This window comes from Bidens hawaiensis, unplaced genomic scaffold (assembly GCF_021521415.1).
Source record: "Bidens hawaiensis isolate Kalapana, Puna unplaced genomic scaffold, B.hawaiensis_p1.1 tig00005195_1, whole genome shotgun sequence".
Taxonomy (NCBI): domain Eukaryota; kingdom Viridiplantae; phylum Streptophyta; class Magnoliopsida; order Asterales; family Asteraceae; genus Bidens; species Bidens hawaiensis.
Window position 1 is genome coordinate 974,110 of NW_027491335.1, and position 21,582 is coordinate 995,691.

A 21,582-nucleotide genomic window follows, 5' to 3' on the forward strand; every position below is an offset into this window, starting at 1 on the left:
CCCAATTTTGAAATTTCGAGTGTTCAAAGTGATCCAACACCACAGTTTGTTGAGAGGGTGGTGGAAGATATTAGTGATGAGATTAAAAATGTGGGTAATTATGAAACAATTTTTCAAAATAACTCTGAATTACAACCAAATGAAAAATCTTTTTGTGAAAATTGTTCTTGTGATAAATGTTTAAATGACAAATTAACCAAAATAAGGGATGAGAGGGTTGATAATAATATTATCCCGAGTAAACTTTAAGACCAGGTGTGCCCCTTTTATCAATCCAAATTGGTGAATTTAAAACTAATCGGGCACTGCTAGATCTTGGAGCTTGTGTTAGTATCATGCCTGGTAGTTTATATGATCAGTATGAGTTTGGTCCGCTACAAAAAGTAAACACCACCGTGGTTTTAGCGGATCAAACCCATACACTTCCCCGAGGCATGCTAAATAATGTGATGGTACATGTGGATGATTTCTGTTACCCAGTTGACTTTTTAGTACTTGATTATGCTAAAAATGTAACTAACACGCAACCCACTGTCATATTGGGTAGACCCTTCCTTGCCACTTCACTTGCAGTGATTGATTGTGCCAAGGGGACACTAGGAATAAAGTGTGGGAATCGTGATAAACGATTATTATTATTTGAAAATAATACTAACTCTTTTGTTGACAAGGAAAGCCTAAAGACGGATTTTGTTAAGAAGTGTGTATCCTTGAGCAAGGATCACACGAAAGGAGTGTCTTGTGATTGACAGGTTAGTTGAGAAGAAAGAAGTTGAACATCAACTAAGTGAGAAGGCGGTAGAAAAAGGTAGCCGACAAAAAAAAAACGAAAATGAGACATCCACCTAACCTAAATGATCCATGGTGGAGGATGAGGATGTTCGGGCCTGACCCTGGTTTGCTGGAAGACTGGCAACAATTGATTGAAAATGAGCGTGCTTATAACGAGAAAACTGCATGAGAGTGGGCCAGTCACCCACCTTGAATGTTATAAAAGTTTCAAAAAGGTGGTAATTGTACATTTTGTATATTTTAATTTTTATTTTGCATTATGATTTCTAGTTTGTTTGTTATTAGTGGTAATTTAAGCTACCATCTTAGCAAAAACCAAGTATGGGGAAATTCTTATGGATTTCTCTTCGACACTGTGTTGGGAACAACCCGGGTTTTTCATGGAAGGAAGTGGAGTTTTACTTAGTAGTGTCTTTGTTTTTATTTTCTCAAAATCATACACTGGGGACAATGTATCCCAAGTGTGGGGATGGGGGAATTGGAATTTCCATTTTCAAAATTTTCAAAAAAAAAGGTATTCCTTTTTCAAAATTTTCAAAAAAAAAAAATTAATTAAAAAATTAATAAAAAAAAATCAGAAAAATAGAAAATTTTTTAAAAAATGTGTTTAAAGAAACCGGAAAGTGGTAAGATGGCGGGGTAAGGTTTTGGTCCCTTTTCATGGTCACAATTCCCTAAATAACATGTGCCAAGTTGTTTTTAAAAGGAGATTATGTAGTTTTCTAATCAAGGTTAGCATGTTTTCGGTGTAATAGCTTGCATAACACGTTCGTTTACACTTGAAAATTGATAAAGTAAGGCTTGGTGAGAAGGTTAATATTCTCCGATATGACTTGTACAATTAGTGCATTTCAAGATCTTAGCGTGGCATGAGTGCAAAAGTGATAGGGGCACTTAGGTTAAGCCTCGTCTGGATGAGCGAGAGTGTGGGTTTTGGAGAGTTGGGGCCTCATACATTATACATATGAGGATGGTTATGTGAGGGGCGGAGGGTTGGTTCCTTTAGAAAACCTTATTGGGCCTATTCTTTTATTTAATCAACCCCGATGTTATATTGCGAAACGATCCGACTTAATAGGTTTCTATGTAATTGTTTTAGTATTTATCAGTTAGAGATGTGAATCATTATGTTTATCATGCTAGTATGTAATGTTCAAGTATTATACTAGAGCAACCAAGAGGCGATTTTGGAGTGCAAGAACAATATTTTGAGTGTGGTAATCATTAAAGACTCGTTTTTTATTCATACGCAAACTATAATCGAAGGAATGATGAACTGAATCATGCTCGGCTAAACTCCTTATTGTTTTCCCTCGGATTGTAAGGTTTATTTATGAATGTTTTGTTGAATGTTTATGCAATTTCTGAGATAATTATTGATCTTATTGATTTCATTATTATGGTGTTTATGTATTGGTTAATAGATTGTTAGTTTATCGAATTTGTGTTCTAAACCGTCAGTTCTTGGTGCTTTAAGTAATCGAGATTAATCGGGAGAGATTCGGGGTTGGATAAACTAATTGGTTTTTGAGTGATTACCTTGCGTTTTATAATCCAAGTACTTGATCCTCAATTATCGCAATCGTTTACATAAACACGAACTTTATTTATTGTTCATCTCAGTTAAACGTTAACTTTGACATTCATAGAAACCTAAAACCGAGGGAAGGCATATTGTCTCATATTGATTAAAACTCGTTTATTGTTTTAGCTATTTTTACAAAACCCACAACCAAATTTTTGAATTTATTTTTTGCACTTAGTTTAATATAGTTTAATTATAAACTACTTAGTAATACATTTTCCACAAACTCCCTGTGTTCGATATCCGCTTACCGCTATCTAATTAGTTGTATTCGGTTTATTTTTAAGTGAGTCTTCGACCTCACGTCAAACACCCAAAGTACCTTAATTTGAGCCCAATAAGTAAAAAAACTTCTCTAAAAAAAAATATGATGGAATTTGGTAAATACAAATTAAGGTTTGATAAACAAAAATAACTATTTAAGAACTTACATAAATCGTTAAAGCTTCTAAATAAAGGTAAAGACTTCAGATATGAAAATTGTGATCTGAATTAATTAGATCGCTAAAGTACATTTACAAAGTAGTGATTACATCGAAACAGAAGACAAACGAACAACAAGTTATGTCGCTACCCCCTTTTGAATTACGAACCCCGATATTTTAAAAGCTACATTGGCTGATTTGAATCAAACTCTAATTCGAAATATAGAAAATAAAGGATAGTCATTTGTTTTAAGGGCCTCCTAGTGATTACATATGGTGATACGGGGACGGGAATAATATTGCCTACAATATCTAGGTAGAATGAAAGCATGTGGTAGTTAAATATGATTAGCATATGATCATTTGTTGCGACTATTTGTAATAATTTGTTAGTCATTTTTTCGATATAGTGTTTTAAATATAGTTATTTCAATTTCACATCATATGTGTTTCAGTTCAGCTCGGTTACTTGAGATATAACGCACCTACAAGATTCAAAAGACATGCCATTACAACACTAATTGTGTAACACTATTTGTGATGGTGTGATTAGTATACCAACCTCACTATTCGTTCAATACCAAATGTGATATGAGGCATATATATGAAGGCGTATAATCAGGGCGGATTTAGATAGGGTTTAGAGGATAATCATGGACAAATTTAGGTAGGGTTTAGAGGATGGTTTGGTGGTGGTTAGGCCCACTTCCAACCTTCAAAAACAAGATTGATCAATTAACTATAAATTGTTTGTAAAATTAAATTACCAATAGTTTCAAAAACAAATTTTAGGATACCCTTGAACATTTTCTTTTAAATCCGCTAGTACATACCATCCCTAATATATGACTTATTTAGTGGATGGTTGTGTGGTGGTTAAGCCCAATTACAATCTTGTGATTAAAAAAAACTTATATACAAATTTCGATCACTTATGTGTCAACATATACTTATATAATGCATTTTAGCTTATAGCTTGAATACTATGTATTTTTAGAGTATATCCACACATGACATTGTTTGAATTTAAAAAACAAAAATTACAAACCATTTCCTCCATTAGAGTGATATCATCTTGACATCACTAGTTTGTGAGTAATAACAAAAAACCAACAATTGAGAGTATATCCCACTCACAATAATTCTATACTAAATAAAGAAAAAAAGTAGGTGTTCAGGTGCCAATTTAAAATAAAGACGGATATTAACCACCCAAGAAGAAATAATTTTTTTTTGTAAGTTAGTTTAAAATCTAGTGTTGCATTCAAAGTTGATAGTATAAAACAAGAACCGATGTGTTGCACTCGTGATGTTATAATAAAAGTTTGGATTATTCTGAAACATATGTTTATATAAGACAGTGTGTTACTAGTCGTGAGTGGGGGTGCTAGCCCCTCACTTGCTGCCACCGTGGTCAGGTATACCACAACGTGGTGAAGCGCGACCATAGCAGAGAGAGAGAGAGTGAGTTGTGAAGATATATTGAGATTTTGCAAGGTAGTATTTGAAATATAAAATTTTTTTACGACAGAATATCGTTCACTTTGTCATAAATTGCAAGGTAGTCCATGTACTATAAAGATTTTGCAAGTTGTATGTATAAATTATACATATTTAGATTTACTTTAATAAAATATGGTATTATAGTTTTAAAAACTCATAAGAGATAAAAAGAAATATAAAATATGGTATTATAGTATAAAGATTTTGCAAGCTATGTATTATAGTTTTAATTTTACCGTAAATTTTTCTATCTATGTTAGTTTACAAATTTAGAAAGAAAAGATAAAATAAAAAATGAAAAATTGTTAAAGCCTCCGCTCGTCCGAACTATAACAGACCCAAATGACTTCAACAAAGACTTTATCCAGTATTCAATAAACTTCTAATAAATGTAAGATAAAAAAATAATAAATGATGAATTCCGATGTAACTTTAGGCCTTTAGCCACAACTAGAGGTGCACAAATCGTTTTTTTTTTTAAAACCGGTTCGGTTATTAACCGGACCGGTTTTTTTCGTCCCGGAAAAAAACCGGTTCGGTTAATAACCGGACCGGTTAATAACCGGTTTTTGTATGTCAAAACCCTAACCGGTCTAACCGGTTAGGACCGGTTTAGAAACCGGTTAGAACCGGTTAATAAACCGGTTTTTTTATTAACCGGTTTTTTAATAACCGGTTTTTATGTTAACCGGTTTTTTTTTTTTTTTTTTTTTAAATAACCATTATTTTTTCACAGTATAAACAAACCGGTAACTACAAGGCAAACCGGTAACTACAAGGCAAAACGGACTGACCGAAGCCATTCTTTGCTTTCGTTGTTAGGGTTCTTTGCTTGGAAGATTAAAAACACATAACTTTCATTTATAGTTTTTACATTAAAAATACAAACATTAAATCGTTATCGCATATTCGTAACTCAAAAATACAAACATTAAAGAATGCTTAGACACGATTACATGAACAACTTGCTGTTTCTTACTCATTATTTGCCTCCATGTTTGCTGTTTCTTTAACTAATTTTCTTCGCTACCCGATCCCGAGCTATTCCTTAGGTAATCGTCGTACGCGGCTTCTTCATCGGTCATTGGTTGAGTGTGTCCTTGATTGACCTCGTCTTCATACAAGCCCGCCTCATACTCCATTTCCCCCTCGAGTGAGCGTTGATGTTGTGCCCTATCTAAAGAGTCCAAGTAATCCTTGTAGCAAATCGACATCTCTATAGCTGGTGGAGTGAGTCGAGTCCTCCTAATCGATATAACCCTGCCAGAAACAGAAAAAGCAGACTCCGAAGCTACCGTGGAAGCTTGGACCGTTAGTAAATCTTTGGCCATGGCGGCGAGGATCGGAAACTCATCCTCCTTACCTCTCCACCAAGCCAGCAAATCAAGACTTCTAAATTCATCCGGAGTCATGTGTTTCACAAAGTTGGTACCACCATACCTTCCAAGTTCACTGCTTGGGGTGTTTACCTTTTGACGTTTACCGGCGTCTTCCCAAATCATGTAGTACATCCCCATTTCAAGGTCGGTTTGGGATTGGGATTGGGCAACAGCTCTTAACGAGTCATGAATTTGGGAAGACGACCCGTATTTTGTAAGGTAAACATCATACATGTTTGACAAGGTGGTGTTGAAAGCATTCTTTAAAGTTTGGCTATAATAGGGGTTTTGATCGTCGTTTAACTCTAGCTCATCACAAATTTTTTCTATTAAAGCTTCAACACCACCAACATTGATGCAAGGGTTTAACGCAGCAGCACATGTCAAAACAGCGGGTAGTTCTTGAAAATATTTTCTAAATTTTTCTTTCATTTTTACACCCATATCAAAATAAGGTGCACCCCTACAATGAAGTTCACTCAACTTTGTGCACATGACAGCAATTTTTGGTAAAGCAATGGGGCTTGTTGGATAGTAAACCCCGGATAAACTAGTTGTGCAAGATTTAAAAATTTGAAGGACCTCCGTAACGATCTCAATCAATAACCAGTTTCTAGGATCGTACGGTGCACATTTACCCCTACTTGACAAAATTTGATGAAACGCAATTAATGATTCTTTTTGTTGGATGGCTTTCTCAAACATATCACAAGTCGAGTTCCATCTTGTTGGACAATCCCAATTTGGCCCCAACCATTGACAATTAGCTTCTACACAAAATTTTTTGTATCTTGAAAATGTTTTATTGTTGCTAAAAACATCTCGTAACATTCTTTTAAAATTGTTTCTTCGCGTTTCGATCACGTTTAACCCATCTTGCACGGCCAAGTTGATAATATGTGCAATGCATCGGCTATGAAAAAACGCTCCATCACAAATAGGTTTATACTTTAATTTTAAATGGCCAACCGCGGCCGTATTGTTGGACGCGTTATCAAACGAAATTGAAAAGATTTTATGTTCAATCTTGTATTGTCGAATGACTTTATCCAAGAGTTTAAAAATATTTCTACCCGTGTGCGGGTAATCAAACAATTGAAACGCAACCGTTCGTTTCATCATTTGCCACGACTCGGGGTCAACCCAATGAGCCGTCACACAAATGTATGAGTCGGGCGAACCATGAGGTACCGACCACACATCCGTTGTTAAGTTTACACCAGTTTGTAAGTTTGAAAAGTATGAAATTAGTTCGGATTTAGCGTTTTTCCATGCTTTAAGACAATCTCTTCTAAGGGTCGAACGACTTACGTGTTGGTAGCGTGGTTGAACATACTTTTGCATCATCTCCGTGAATTGAGGGTTATCGAAGTGGTTGAAAGGAAGTGTTTGTTGAATCACAAAGTTTGAAAACTTTTGACGTACCGCTTCAAGGTCGTACGTAAACACCGCTCCTTGATTCGTCATCTCCGGCTGCGAACTACTTCCCGATTCGTCCTTCAAGGCCTTGGCAAAGCGCCTTTGTACATGCGCTTTTAAAGTGGAGTTTGCATCTTTGCCATAAAACTTCAAACAATGTTTGCATCGAGCTTTTTGGCTACCGTTAGACATTTCGCATAGGTCGAAATGTTGCCAAACATCTTGGTTTCGTTTCGTGGGGATGACCCGAACGACCGTTTCTCCCGTGTTCGAGGCACCCATGTTGACGGATGAAGCAGCACTTTGGGAGGCCATGATAATCGACTACGAAATAAGAGCGTATGGAGTGGTAATGTGGTATAATTGAGCGTGAGATAACAAAATAATCGCGTATGAAATAAACGTTTAGAGCGTTTGGAGTTGTATAATCGAGTGTGATCTAACCAATACCCAACCTAAACTATATATAGATGTTTGTGGGGGTAAAATGGTAAAAAAAAAAACGTCAAAAAAAAAAACGGCCATATAGCCGTTATACAACGGTCAAAAACCGGTTTTTAACCGGTTAACCGGTTATGGAGAAACCGGTTAACCGGTTTTTCCACAACGGTCAAAAACCTGTTTATAAAAAAACCGGTTAACCGGTTTTTCCATAACCGGTTATTAAAAAAAACCGGTTTTTTCCATAACCGGTTTGTTAACCGGTTTTGGCTCTAAAACTTGTAACCGAAATACGAACCGGCGGTTTGTAAACCGGTCAAACCGGTTTTTAAAAAACCTGTTTTCGTAAAAACCGGTTTCCGGTTTAAACCGGCAAACCGGTTTCCCAACCGGTTTTTTTGACCATCTCTAGCCACAACACATAGTCACACATTCTTATCAACTTTAACAAAAGTTTTCTACTTAATACGGCATTTGATTAATAAAATAAATTGGGACCCACCATAGCAAGTTGCGCATATGCAGCAACACACAACAGTTGGATAGCACAAGGTGGACCCCTTGATGTTTGGTCATATTGACTCATCCTCTTTTACTCTAATGATGCTACATATCACCATGAAGGGATATTACAACCTTTGGGCCCCCACCCATCCATCATTCTTTTATGTATTTGCCCTCTCAAAGGATGCAAGAGCCAATCATATTATTATCTCATCTCCTAATTTACATTTTTGCCATCATTCGTTCCTTTCATATGTTGTTCATTACATAGGACACAAATCAATCCAACCCTCTAAATCTAAACAACTCAACATGTTTATAAATGAAATCTAAACGGTTGAGTTCTCGTTTTGGTTTTGACGGTTTATCTATTAAAAGTTCCATCTAGTTTAAAACTTGAAACTAATCGTTTAACAAATCAGCTCAAACCGTCAACACATTGAGTTTGCCTTTCTCCAAAACCGTAGTTAGGAGTTTAACCTAAAATTCTCATAAAATCATAAAAGTCACACAAATTAGATCATAAACACACTGACAAAACCAAATAAAACTTTAATGGTTAGATTATATATTTTTCGAAATCATTTTCATGCAACATCTCATATGGATCGATTTCTTAGCCGGAAAAAGAAAAACAAAAAAAGAAAATAAAACTTATGGTGAAGAATAATTAATTAGCAAGTGGTAATAATCTTTCATCCTTCACAAAAAGAGTCTCAAAAGCTTGGTTTCACTACAAGAAGATTCCTCCGTCGTTGTCTCCGACGCATCCGACGGCGTCACAGCTCTCCGATCACTATCAGATGACGTCAGCCCAAGGTTCAGATCTTCTGGCCTCAGTTTCGACCCATCGAAGTTACAGTTTACCGCTTCAGACGAATCATCATTCTCCGTCATCCCATGCGTAGTAGATCCGACCGAAAACAACTCCAGCATCGCACTTATACTTCCTCCACGTAGGACTGTCTCGACCGCGAACTGACACACATGCCAGTTCCCGGTCCAGAGCAGTCCTACTGCTCCGTTGACCGGGTTGACCGTACGGCCACATGCTTCAAATAATAAAGACTGAAATAAAGCTGAATAAAAAAAAGTATAAGATAAAATACAAAGGAAATCTAATCAAAATAATATTTTTTTACTGCAGTAATAATATTATTATTAATGCAGTAAACTCTAACTAATATATTCTCTCTCATAAAAAAACGATCAGTGTTAATTAAATTAATTAAATACCTGGTCGTTGGGAGTCTGGGACGGAGGAGAGGAAGGACATGAGGTCGGCACGGCCGAAGAATTTAGCGACGAAGACGGTGGCGTTGGCTTGAGCTTGAGGGGTACAGATGCCCTGGAGGCTATGTCGAAGAATGCAATTATCGTTGCAGCCTTTGCGAAGAACTCGGCAGCCATTGCAACTCATGGTGGATCATATAACAAGTTTAAGATTGTTGTGATGATATTGGACAGGATGGGTTATTGATGGAAAGTGTGAAAGAAGTATGTTCAGGAGAATTAGGATGGGAAATGGGGGGATATATAGACTAGGGAGTTTGGAAATGATTGGGTCGTTTGTTGGTGGATACAAATTCGTATAAAAGTTAAATAATATAGTATGGTTTTTAGCATTAAAAACCAATTTTATGTGGGTAAAACATTTTATAATTATTTATAAATAATATAATATTTAACAAATTATTTATTATAATAATCTATGATAACAAAACATGTCTAATGATATACCAAACTAGCACTTTCGTTAGGAAGTCTCGCTTTAATAAAAACATAAATGTGTCTATCTTTGATGGACAATTGACTTAATTTTATATCAATCAGAATTTCATAAAATGTTTTGAAATGATACAAATGAAAGGTAAAAGGATAAATATTTATTTATAATTAGAGAGAGATTGCCTTAAAAATGAAAATGTAAGTTAAAAGTGTCATTTACGTTGTCAGAACGAGACAAGTTATAATTTAAATAATCAAAACTTATTTTGCCAAAGTTTAAAACATTTTTTCTACGATTGGATTGAATGGATGGTCATTATTTTTTCGTTTCATATTATAAGTTAGTTAAGTTATATTAAAGCCTAATTGAAATATCAATGACTATATAGCATTTATTTTTGAATTAATAATTTAAGCAATTAAAAAATAGATGTAAAAAGAATAAAGTTATAAAAATAGAATAATTGGTTGCGGGTTTGGGTAGGACTAGGTGTGGTTGAGTTAAGGAGTAAGTAGAGTAAAGTAAAGTAACCATGGTTGAGTAAAGTTGTGAGGTAGTGTGTGTGTGTGATGGTGTTCCAAAGGTATTGGGGTGGAGCGGCTGCGTGTCTCCACAAGCATGGGTGGTATTGGTGTGGGAGTTCGATTCCGTTAATGTTATTGGACTTCGTTTTCTACGCCCTTTGCTCTCTCTCCATATTTTCTTTTACACCCCTTCACTTTTCTCCTAGTATCCCCTTGGACCTTTCACTTTTACAAAACTTACTTCACGTGACTCTATTATTATCCATAGTTAAGCCATACTTAAATATTAAAATAATGTAATGACTTATCTAAACTATTTATGTAAACAACTTGAATGGTTAGAGTTGTAAACGGATTGGTGGTTTGTACTTTGTACTCAAAATCTCAAATCATAAGTGAGTTGTTAGGTTGTGATAAAACTACAAACGGGTTAACATATTGTAATCAAGTAGTAAACGAGTTGGTTGACCTTATAACTTTTGTGCTCTAATTTAAGCTAAAAAAGAAGCCCCTGTAAACTTTCTTACGGATCCTCAAGAAGGAAGATCTACATTACGACCGGCCGATATTCTTGTTTTTGGGTGGGTAAGGGGAAAAAACGCTTGTGTTGACCTCATAGGAGTGTCCCCTCTTGTTGGGATTAGGGACAATGGGTTTGTAGCAGGCCAGGCAGCATTGAAGGCGGCATCGGGCAATGTTGCTAAACACGAGAGAGCTTGTTTGGAGAATCAACACTTGTTTATCCCCTTTGCTTTTGACACTTTTGGTTTCTTAGCTCCGGATGCCGTGAACCTTTTGAATAGGGTTCAGAAAATTGTGCATGGTAACGTATCGGCCCATAAGAACCGAAACTTTGTTTTTAGTAGGATTGGGTTTACTATCTAAAAGGGGGTTGCGGCGCAGCTTGTTGCCCGTTTACCTGCCACTTCATTGTAAATCGTTTGGATGTTTCTATGAAAACTTGCTTTAAATGAAATGCTAAAAAACGAAAGCAACAAGTTGTTGAAATGCTTAGTTAAACCAACTAAATGTGTTAACTCGACCTCTACATGGTTAACTAAACATTTTAGACATGTTAAACCAAACATGCTAGTTTATCAAATATTTGTTTACATATTTCAAGTTATATAAGTGGCATGGTATCGCCTAATTAATTAAGTTGATATAAGAAGTGTTACTTTTTTACCAAGGTGGTGAGGAATGTGTTGTCGTATCATTAGCTTATGGGTTGTTGTAATCTTAATTTTCATTCTTCTATAACTAAAAACTTCATAACCATATCATCTTCCATCTTTTAACTATCAAAATACCCGCCATTCACTATTTTTAAATATTTTAACATATATTAAAGGGAGAGGCTACACCACCGCAGCCCCTTCACCACACGCTGACTTGAAGCACATTGCTACATCGGATCCTAAAACGCAACAACGAGGGCATATGGGTTGGTCTTAGGCAATGGATTGTTTAGCTTGAGTTATTCTCATCTAATGTTAAAAAAAAACATTTGTGTACCTATCTTTAAATAAATACTCCATTGAAGTATGAAAAATAGTACTTTACAACAATAAAAAGATGGTTAAAAATGTCCCTTGGAAGACATGTAAAGATATGTGTTATTTATAAGACAAGATTCCACCTTTTCAACCTTCCTTGCTTGCCATGACTCATCATTTCACTTTCATCTTATAAAAAATTCCTAATCCACTCACTTTTCCTTTTGTTTTTAAATAAATTATCCACTCTTTTTATATTCTTTTTATTTTAACTCTTCATTCTTATATTTTTATGCAATGTGAACGACCAATAATTGGATACATCGATCGACGATAAATAAAAACAAACGTAAGTGATGCACATATAATACCGAATCTTATCAAATATAAATTAATATATTTTATTTGTTTCTATTTTGTTTGTCTATTTATAACATTTCCCCATTAAAAGCCAAATTTGGTATTATGGTTTTTTCTTTGTGTGAGAAGGTAAAGTTAAATTTCTTGTTTGTAATTGATTGGTTTTTCCAAGAAGATTATTACAATTTAAGCTATGGTAAAATGCTTGTTTTATATGTACGTACTTTGTAAAACCAGCATGTCGATAGGGGCAAGAAAGTTTCATCGAAGTTAAAAGTCTTAGTTATGAATACGTGGCAAATCGATCTTCACCACACAAGATATGCTTATCTTTTAAAAGTACTAACATCTTAGTTTTATTGAAATCTCAATTACATTATCATCTTGTTTGTTACGAAATTAAACTAAGAAAGATTGGTATAACTTTATAAATTATAAAATTATAAATAACGTAAATCATCATGAAACGATTGTCAAAACATATAAACCATGAGAAATTTTAAGACCTCACAAACTGAAGAACTAAAACCGTTCATGTATACGGGAAGAACATGTATTAGATCAAGGGTGATCGCGAGTTGAATGCAAAAAATTTCGCTAAAATACGTGAGTCTTCGATTGCAACCAATCATATAATTGATTATGGCTTCCATTTAAATTATATATCTGGCGACATATAATTATCATGGTTTGTCAAAAACACTAAATGATTATAAAATATTGAGTTTGTTGTATTAGTCATTCAAACTATATTGTTCAGAATCATCAACCAACTTAGTAATTACTTACCGCGTAAAATATAATTTTTCTTGAAAATTCATAAACACGCTTCATAAATTAACAACAAAATAGCGGCATGGATGCCTGTTTTTATGATTAACCACTTATAATATTTTTACATTTTTTCCATATTAAAAGAAATGGGATTTTTTGAATAGGAAGATGTATAAAACACAAACTTAATAAGCAATTTACAAATATGAGTTTAGCCAAAGCGGGTTTGGGTCTGGGCCATGGTTTACATGGGGGCCAATTCATATTTATACATTTCTACCACTATATTTATTTTTTTTTTGCAAAATGCCTTGTTCTTGAGTTTTTTTAACCAAAGAAAGAAAAGGAAATGGAAGGGAAGGATAAGAAAGGGAAGAGAAGAGAATTAATTTTTTTTTTAATTATTGAGTTGGAAGAAAATTAGAGGAAAGGAAATGATTCTTAAGTTGGATGGAAAGAAAAATAACACTTTTACAATTTTACGCCTCATCCATAATGAAGTAATGAAGAAGATGAAAAGATTAGTGGGTAATATTGTAATTTGGTTTTTATGCTTAGTAATCAACCCATTTTTAGAGGATAATTTATTAGGAAAAAACATCAATTTAATCCCTCCTAACTTCTCATACTCCTTTCCTTTTCATCTTAAAAAAAACTCAAGAACACCCATTTTTTAACTATCCTTAGTTTTCATTTCCTTTCCCTCATTTAAAAAAACTCAAGAACATGGCGTCTATGTCAAAAGTTAAAAGCTAAAAAGATGCAACTCGACACGTCAAACATATAATCTTTATAAACCATTGGGTCTTTTACCATTATTTGTTCTTTTGAGTAATAATATGGTAATGACATTGATTAAATCAATTTTGTTCGTGTCACACATGAATTACAAAGCCATGTTTAGATTCATACGCGCGACTCCATCTATGTCTTATATCCAGGGGCGGAGGTTAGTGAGGGGGGCGTAAATGTAAATTTATTTGTTTTCGTCCGGAATATTTTATACGTAGTGTAAACTTAGCCGTTTTCGGCCGAAAATTTGAGCCCGGCCCCCCTCCGTTTTTATACATTTTGAATCTCCCCCCCCCCCCCCCCCCGGGTGTCTTAGTCCAAGCTTCGCCACTGGTTTTATCACTACCACAATTTTCATGTTTAGATTCATGCGTGTGACAGTATTTATGTCAGTAACACAGTTTTCGGTTTTAGTCTTGTCCATCTGACACCCATTTTAATAAAATGTATTAAAAATTGGCTGCTATGCAAGATTTCGGATAAGGATAATAATATAAAGAAAAGTTTATTGTTTAAACTTCGAATATATGAAGTTAATAAAGTTGGGATTATCGTCTTTCCGATGAAGTAAACAAAAATGGTCGCATCTGTCAACAAAAGTTCTGTACGCACATTGTATTGTTCTTTCTTGAAAAAAAAAACATATTTTTAAAGAACACTCAAATAAGTGAGATTGTTGTTGAATAAATAAACCATAAGTTCATAACCATTAAAAACAAAAAACATTTTATTAGAATTTTATTTTATTTGGCATAAGATGCAGCGAATTGAAAACTTGGGATATGTCATGACTGACGCTGGATGGATTGAACAACGATAATTCTAAGGCCTTTTGTTTGTCTTTTGGGTATTATTTAACCATTTAAGATATATGTTTTATTTGTTTGAAAATAGGAAACATTTTCTTTATATATTTATTTAGAAAACAAAAATAATATAAGTTGGTTGTGGCTCAATGGTAGAGCACTTACTTTACAAGTGAGAGGTAGGGAGATCAAACCTCACTATCACCGACTTATATGGGAGATATGAGGGATGACCAGGGTTCGAGTCCTGATCTCACCCGGTTTTACCGGCTCCTCGCTGTCGTGCCGTTTGGCGGGCGTGAGGGTCGGGTTTTATCCGGTGAATCCCTCAACAGGTGGACCGCTAGAGGCTCCGTCCGTCCGGACTAATGGCCGGCTCGGGCTACCTTTAGCCAATGGGGGCCACGTACGGGGTACCTGGCGTTACTTAGTTGGCCGTTCAAAAAAAGAAAACAAAGATAATATTTTAACAAAGTCAATTGATAACGTAGGTACCGTCTTAAACAATTAACCAGAGCTTTAATGCATGACCAGACCTACATGGTCCAGAGGTGCTACTGGGCCTATATGCGGAAACACAAAGTGATTGACCACCATGAAGTGGAGGTGTTAAAAAGTGGTTTGGATTTTCAAACAGGTTCGTAACCTGACCCATTGCTACCTATAAAACTGGTTTGAACCGACACAAACATATTGTACTAGGTTCAAATATATTCCCCCAAATCTGGTTTTGTGATCCGAAACGACGTCTCCTCAAACAGATTATGACCAAACTAGACCAAGCCGAACTGGTTTTTGAAGGAAAAACCGTTTTGTACACCTCTAACTTAAAGAGCAGATAACAGGAGATAAATTTGGAACACATATCGGTCATCTCAGCCTCATGCACATTGAAACAAAGTGGCATGCATGTTAGGTACCTGATTACTCAATGCACATCGGGTTAACCTGCTGGTATTGGTTATAGGTTGTTTGCTAAAGTATATCTATATAGATTTCTGTTTGTATTTTGTAATTCGTACTATCTAATTTTATTTAATTTCATCATGTTTGAAGATTTCTCTACTTATAAAAAGGAAAATAAAACTAACTCTAGATTTAGAAGTGACCTAAACACAAAACTAAATAATAATAATAATAATAATAATAATAATAATAATAATAATAATAATAATAATAATAATCGCAGTCCTAAAGAAAAGGATCTCTATTTACAAAAAGCTTAATTAAAAGAATATTAGAATCTAGCACTAAAAGTCATTAGATTTGAGTGATTTCTCTTAACCTCGTAAATTTATTAAAACAATCTCATACCCAGTCTTATAATTGAATAACCATTACGATGTTTCAAATTTTAGATTTAATCTTCGGGTCGAGTTTTGTTTCCCAGCCGATCAAGGTATCTACGTTCTCATGTTTACAAACTAATGTGACATATGGAGCGGATTGGGGATGCTTATCAAGCTAGACGAATTACCAAACCAGTTTCAACATGAGCTCAAAGTTAAATGAGTTGGCACGACTTGTTTGGTTTTAATAAACTGAAACTTAAGCTCGAGATCGCCTTGTAAAAAGCTCAAGACAGCTCGTTTAAGTTAAAACTAACATTTAAGTAACAAGACATGTATCCTCTTTAACTTCAAACGTTTCTATCATTTTTCAAGTATAAAACATCGTGACACATAAACCTTAATCGGATCAAAAGATATTAAGGATCATAAGTTGATGCCATACAACAAAGATTTAAACCTCAATTTTTGTTACATTTCATCAACTTCTAGGGTTCTTTGTTCTTCCCATTCCCTAAACATAAAAGACCCAACACTACACTTATGAGATCTCCTAACCTAAAACCACATACCTACTAACATAATCCCATCAACAAAAGATAATAAAATTCAGACCCTTTTCGTTTCCAAATCTTTCTTTTAAGACACCGAATGCCGCCCTTTTCGCGAGGGTGTCCTCGCTAATTTCACATCCTCGGGGTTACCTGACCCGAGACTCTCAGACGAATCCGACCCACTATTCTCCCCGGTCCCACCTTTACTCGACCATATCTTCGTTAGCATCCGCTTTGTGGCTAATAGACCTTTGACTTTATTGACCGGACCCTTATCGGCTAATGGGCTCCTTGCATGACTAGCGGTTCGTTCTAGCCTCAATGCGGCTAGCTCACCCCTCAAGGACCGGAGCTCTTCGGCTGAGGCCACCGCGTCCCAGTCTTCTTCTGGGTTAGTTGTGGTTGACCATGAGCTTCCATGTGAGCCACTGTTGAGGTCCTTGATTGCTTTCGGTAGGTCCGGTGTGCTGCTTCCAGATGTAGCTGTGGCTCGAACCTGTTCAAAGAAAAGAACTTGAACCACTACACGCAACGGGAGCCGCTCGTTTTGAACCGCGTGCATGCAGGCCTCCACTGAAAGCTTCTTGCAATCCATTAATCTGCATATTCTTTTCCTCTCACTTTTACTTATCCCTGGATGTGCCTGCACGGTTTTAGCCCCCGATAAATCATATAATACTCTAGTTAAGTTAGACGATTCCTGATATGAGAACCTATAAAACAGATCCGTATCCGAAAAACCAAATGACCAAACCCAAACAATAAGCGACGGTTTCGTTTCATTTGGGTCAAAATTTTCCGGCCCAAAAATTTCAAGCCCAAACAATAAAGCCAAGACCGAACGGTTTTCAAAAACTCAAAAATTGTAATCCTGACACAACACGAAAACACAAAAATTATGCAGGTTTGGGCTTTAGTGTAAATGGGTTCATGTCAAGCCCGTGGAAGCATTTAACTAAACAGGTCGTGCGTGTGTCAACCAGGCCGGTTTGTGGGTTGGCCCGTTTATCTTTCGTTTATAACTTTTAAAACGTGCTTTATATCATAATTTAAATTGGTTGGGTATTTTAAGCTAGATTTTAAAACTTATTAAAAGATAGAGTAACATAACACTTTCTTACTAAAATGTGATTGTTGCATATACATTTTTTTGGTCGTTGTAAAATCGTAGTTTTAGAGTAAATATTATGCAACAATATACAAATAACTAAAACAAATTCAGGTTCAACGGGTCGTTTGCCTGTGAACTTGATGGACCCGTCAACGTGCGAACACGACCCGTTAGGACCCCTAAGTCTAGATAACAATTTACAAGTAACAAGAACTATGTGTACCTTGAGATACATATCAATGGCCCGGTATATCCCATCGTGTGCGGGTCTAGAAAACCCAGAAACCGTTTCAGCAAGATCGGTAAACATTATTAACGGTAGGTTCGGGTCCTTAGCAATTTCAGCAAGATAAGAATCAACAAGTTTAGCCACCATTAACTTTGAAGCTTCGGTCAACAGCCCACCCGTTGACCGTTTCACTTCTTGAATCTCGTTTCCGTTGACTTCAAACTCACCTTTCGCCTCATGATCCCGAACCATAAACTCCTCAACTATCTTTTGAACCAATTTCACATCATAAACTGTCGGTTCACCGTCACCGGCCCGAATCAAAAGATCACTAACCGACGCCTCCTCAAGCTGTTGACCAATCTGTTTGACCAATTTGACCTTCCCACTCTCCCCCGACCCCACTAAAACCGCCATTTTCAAAATCTTCAACAAAAACCCACACGAAACACTTCCTTTTTCAGTTGGCAAAAGGGCGATTATAATCTCAACTACCGACCGGGCTTTAACAACATCACCACTCGCGATCACGCCTTTGTTAAACCCGGGCAACCTTCTAGAAGCAAAAGCTTTTAACGCTTCACCGATCACCTCACCGTGCACCAAACCCTTGTTTTTAATATTAACGAGCACCCGTTTGAACAAATCGACCTCCAGCTCAGCAAGATCCTCCACCCACCAATCGGCTGGCACGGTCATGCTTCTAATAACCCCGTTTAACATATGATTATCCTTTTCTTCGGGAAGCTTCTTACGGTTGTAAGTGTAAGACCAGTCAACCTTAGAAACATCAACTGATACCTTGGAAGCTATAGCATCAATACAATGAGTAACAAGCTTTAATTCCTCACACAACATCATCATAGATTTAGTTGTTTGCAGAACTATGATTGAATCTTTCCAGCTTCGGAAAATACTCGAGCTTAAGAAAACATCGATTTTGTAAACGAGGTTTCCTCTATCCATTGTTTCGTGCATCTCAAGATACTCGGCTGCACAACGAACACTGACAACATTGTATGCGTTTAAGGTTATTGTCATGCCATAACAGAATTTGGCGCACGTTTCGAATGAAGCAGGACCGCCTGGAATGTCGGGAATACTAATCTCATCCCCGTGCCCAGTACCGTCGTTTGTGTCTGCTACTAACTTTTGTAATCGCCCGCTCTTTGACAATAATGGAAACTGCATACATGATTATCGATTGTTAAATATCATAGGGCGTGCACAAGTTTAATGCTTTAATTTACAACTCGGGTTTTAGTACCTTATGAAGATAGAACTTTGCATCTCCTACATTGATGATGATATCTGTTGCTAAATCTGAATTAACATACCTGTAATAACAAATAAATAATTTAAGCAAGGTATCGATAAAAATAACCAATAATATAATCTGCTAAAATTATCTAATGAGGGATTATTTACATGTTTCGCATATTAAACACAATGATTAACAGAAAGCAATAAAAATTTACCAAACATTGTTGTTATCGGTCTGAAACGAGTCGGGTTTGGATCCAAGTTTCATGAACTTCATCTTGACCAGCTTCAAAACCCCAAATCACCTTCACTTCATAAACTATTTATCCCCAAATTTTACCACCATTTCACCCTAAAAATGCAAAAGAAATCAACTTCAAGATTGTTTTTTTTTCAAGATTTCTTGAATGAAACTTTAAAGGGGTTTCAAGATTCAAAATTTCTTGATGGGTATTCTTTTTCTGATGATTTCTTGATGAAAAACTCTTGTGGGTTTCTTTAAATGATGTAAAAGAAATAAGATGGAATGTGATTTAAGAGGGTGTGTCCTGGTTAAGTGGCAAAGCCCACAGACTCCGGGCTAACCCAGGAGACAAACCCAACAGTAACACACCCTCCTCTCACTTTCTCTCTCAAGAAAACCAGTAGAGAGAGAAAGAAACATGAAATAAGACACACCCACAAGCACAAATCTGACTCCAACCCCCCTTCCTATTTTGTATAAAATCTCTCTAGAAACTATCACTCTGCATTATGTTATATCTTTTTATACAAAATCTTGAAACTTTATTAAAAAAATAAGTTCAAATAATAATTTTAGTCATTACCTTTGGAGATTGAGAAGCCCTGCAAAACAGATGGAAAACAGCATCTTGGAATCAGTTGCAATAAGCCATGGAAAGGGCAGACAACAAGCATCTAATGATCTGTTTTGGTACAAAATAAAATAATATTAAAGTAATGGTAGTAGATTGAGAGCCAAAAAGATCCCAAAAATCAGTTATTTAACTAACTAGATTCAACCCATAAATATATATTTATGCATTTATCATAAATGAAACAAGAACATGCATAAAAATCAAAACTTTAACTATATAACCCACATGAACAGTTGTTTGAGATGATAAAAATGAAAGCTTTTAGGGTTATTGTTGTATAAGCATGCAAAAACAGAGACAATAAACCTAAGTTATCCCCACCAAACCACCTAAAGAACACAAACACAGACACAGACACAGACACAGACACAAAGACAGACATGTGTTTAGAACAAGACAAGCTGTTTTCCATATTCTGTGTCCTCTCAAAAGCAGAAACCATTTTACACTAAAATCCAATCTTTAGTGCTCACCCAGAACAGAACAGAACAGAACAGAACACAGAACAGAAGCACTACTAGGCGTTTTGCTTTACTTTAATCTCAAACCTCTAATTTGATGTTTAAAGAAGAAAGATTTGAAAGATGTAACATGGGTTTTGAAGATAAAATCTTTTTGGTTTGGGTGAATTGAATTGAATTGAATTGAATTGAATTGAATGATTTGAGTTGTGTGTTTTGCAGAGGGTTATGATCAAGATGGCCAGCCAATCTACTGCTATGTTATGCACGCCAATACTGACAATCTGCTTTTTTTGTTCCCTCCTTTAAATGTGGACTTTGTACTCTCCATATGTTTTAAATTGTAATTTTTTTTTACCTTTTTACCATTTTTTTTACCTTTTTACCAAGTTATGGTTCTTGACCACCTTCAAATCTACTGAATTCTGTACCAAATCTTTTATTACCTCACTTGATATTATGCTCATTATGTTAGGCATAGGTATTGATTTGATTATCCTTTTGAAATGACGATTTGATTTGATTTATTTTGACCGTAGATAATTGAGACGTATAATTTAATCTAAATGGTAAATAATATTTAAAGTATAAAATATTCATCGGTGTTTTGAGATTAGTTATAAAATCTTTTGTGAGACTATCCGTGGAGGCCCGCTAATCATAGCGCTAGCCGGTGGCTCGCTTTATGCTAGTCGCGAATGACACAACGGTGTCATGTGATCCAAGGCGCTAGCGAGTGGGCGTCAGTCGGCTAGGGGCACCTTTGTGATCGTTGGCTTGTGTTGGATCTTGTGCCATTGGTCGATATAACCGTTTATAAATTTAAAAAAAATAACTTGATGCTATTGCATGTTTACAAGTCACGATGAAGAAGAAGGGTATACACATATTCGACCTTAATCTCTATAAGTTTTACCAGGTTAGGTACATTGGTTTTTTTAGTTCAAAATTTGGGTTGTTAGAGTAGGCTTTAGCCTGGTAAACATAGGGAAAACCGTTCAAAACTTTTTCAAACATTCAGATATGATAGTACTTGTTAGGAATCAATGAGAACAACAACACATCAACGTTACACTATCATACACACACACACACACACACACAAAAGCAAATAAACAAAACACAAGAAATTTATGTGGTTTATAAATGATTCTACAGTTGAAAGAATTAGAAACATCATCTTGGAAGCGCTAGAAGTAACTACGACAAAGAATACTTGACGTAAAAACTTGATTTTAAGAATCCAAGTTAGGTTTTATACTGATTTT

The 21,582-nt window shown here is 35.6% G+C and overlaps 2 protein-coding genes across 4 annotated transcripts; both read right to left on the bottom strand.

Moving 5' to 3' along the window:
- Positions 1 to 8,678: 8,678 nt before the first annotated feature.
- Positions 8,679 to 9,729, bottom strand: LOC143629418 (LOB domain-containing protein 37-like). Its single transcript, XM_077098699.1, has 2 exons — positions 9,285 to 9,729; positions 8,679 to 9,127 (listed from the first exon to the last, which is right to left on the bottom strand). The coding sequence occupies exons 1-2, from the start codon at positions 9,466 to 9,468 to the stop codon at positions 8,751 to 8,753; spliced, it is 561 nt and encodes a 186-aa protein (XP_076954814.1). The 5' UTR covers positions 9,469 to 9,729; the 3' UTR covers positions 8,679 to 8,750.
- A 6,506-nt stretch (positions 9,730 to 16,235) lies between these two features.
- On the bottom strand, positions 16,236 to 20,754 carry LOC143629483 (phototropic-responsive NPH3 family protein NPY2-like). 3 transcript variants are annotated; one of them, XM_077098750.1, is made up of 6 exons: positions 20,327 to 20,754; positions 19,803 to 19,901; positions 19,191 to 19,327; positions 18,980 to 19,049; positions 17,707 to 18,897; positions 16,236 to 17,015 (listed from the first exon to the last, which is right to left on the bottom strand). In XM_077098750.1, the coding sequence occupies exons 3-6, from the start codon at positions 19,250 to 19,252 to the stop codon at positions 16,458 to 16,460; spliced, it is 1,881 nt and encodes a 626-aa protein (XP_076954865.1). In that variant the 5' UTR covers positions 19,253 to 19,327; positions 19,803 to 19,901; positions 20,327 to 20,754; the 3' UTR covers positions 16,236 to 16,457. The 3 variants fall into 3 exon arrangements, with proteins under 3 accessions (XP_076954865.1, XP_076954866.1, XP_076954864.1); XM_077098751.1 differs by lacking the exon at positions 20,327 to 20,754 and adding an exon at positions 20,079 to 20,296; XM_077098749.1 differs by lacking the exon at positions 20,327 to 20,754 and having other exon boundaries at positions 19,803 to 20,296.
- Between the last annotated feature and the right edge of the window lie 828 nt (positions 20,755 to 21,582).

What these genes read in the sequence shown, in the direction of transcription:
- LOC143629483 (XM_077098750.1), bottom strand. Translation starts at nt 19,252, where the DNA reads ATGAAGTTCATGAAACTTGGATCCAAACCCGACTCGTTTCAGACCGAT. An exon ending in ACCGATAACAACAATGTTTG is followed by an intron (nt 19,050 to 19,190) that starts GTAAATTTTTAT and finishes TTGTTATTACAG; the next exon opens with GTATGTTAATTCAGATTTAG. An exon ending in CAAAGTTCTATCTTCATAAG is followed by an intron (nt 18,898 to 18,979) that starts GTACTAAAACCC and finishes TCATGTATGCAG; the next exon opens with TTTCCATTATTGTCAAAGAG.
- LOC143629418 (XM_077098699.1), bottom strand. Translation starts at nt 9,468, where the DNA reads ATGAGTTGCAATGGCTGCCGAGTTCTTCGCAAAGGCTGCAACGATAAT. An exon ending in CCCAGACTCCCAACGACCAG is followed by an intron (nt 9,128 to 9,284) that starts GTATTTAATTAA and finishes TTTTTTATTCAG; the next exon opens with CTTTATTTCAGTCTTTATTA.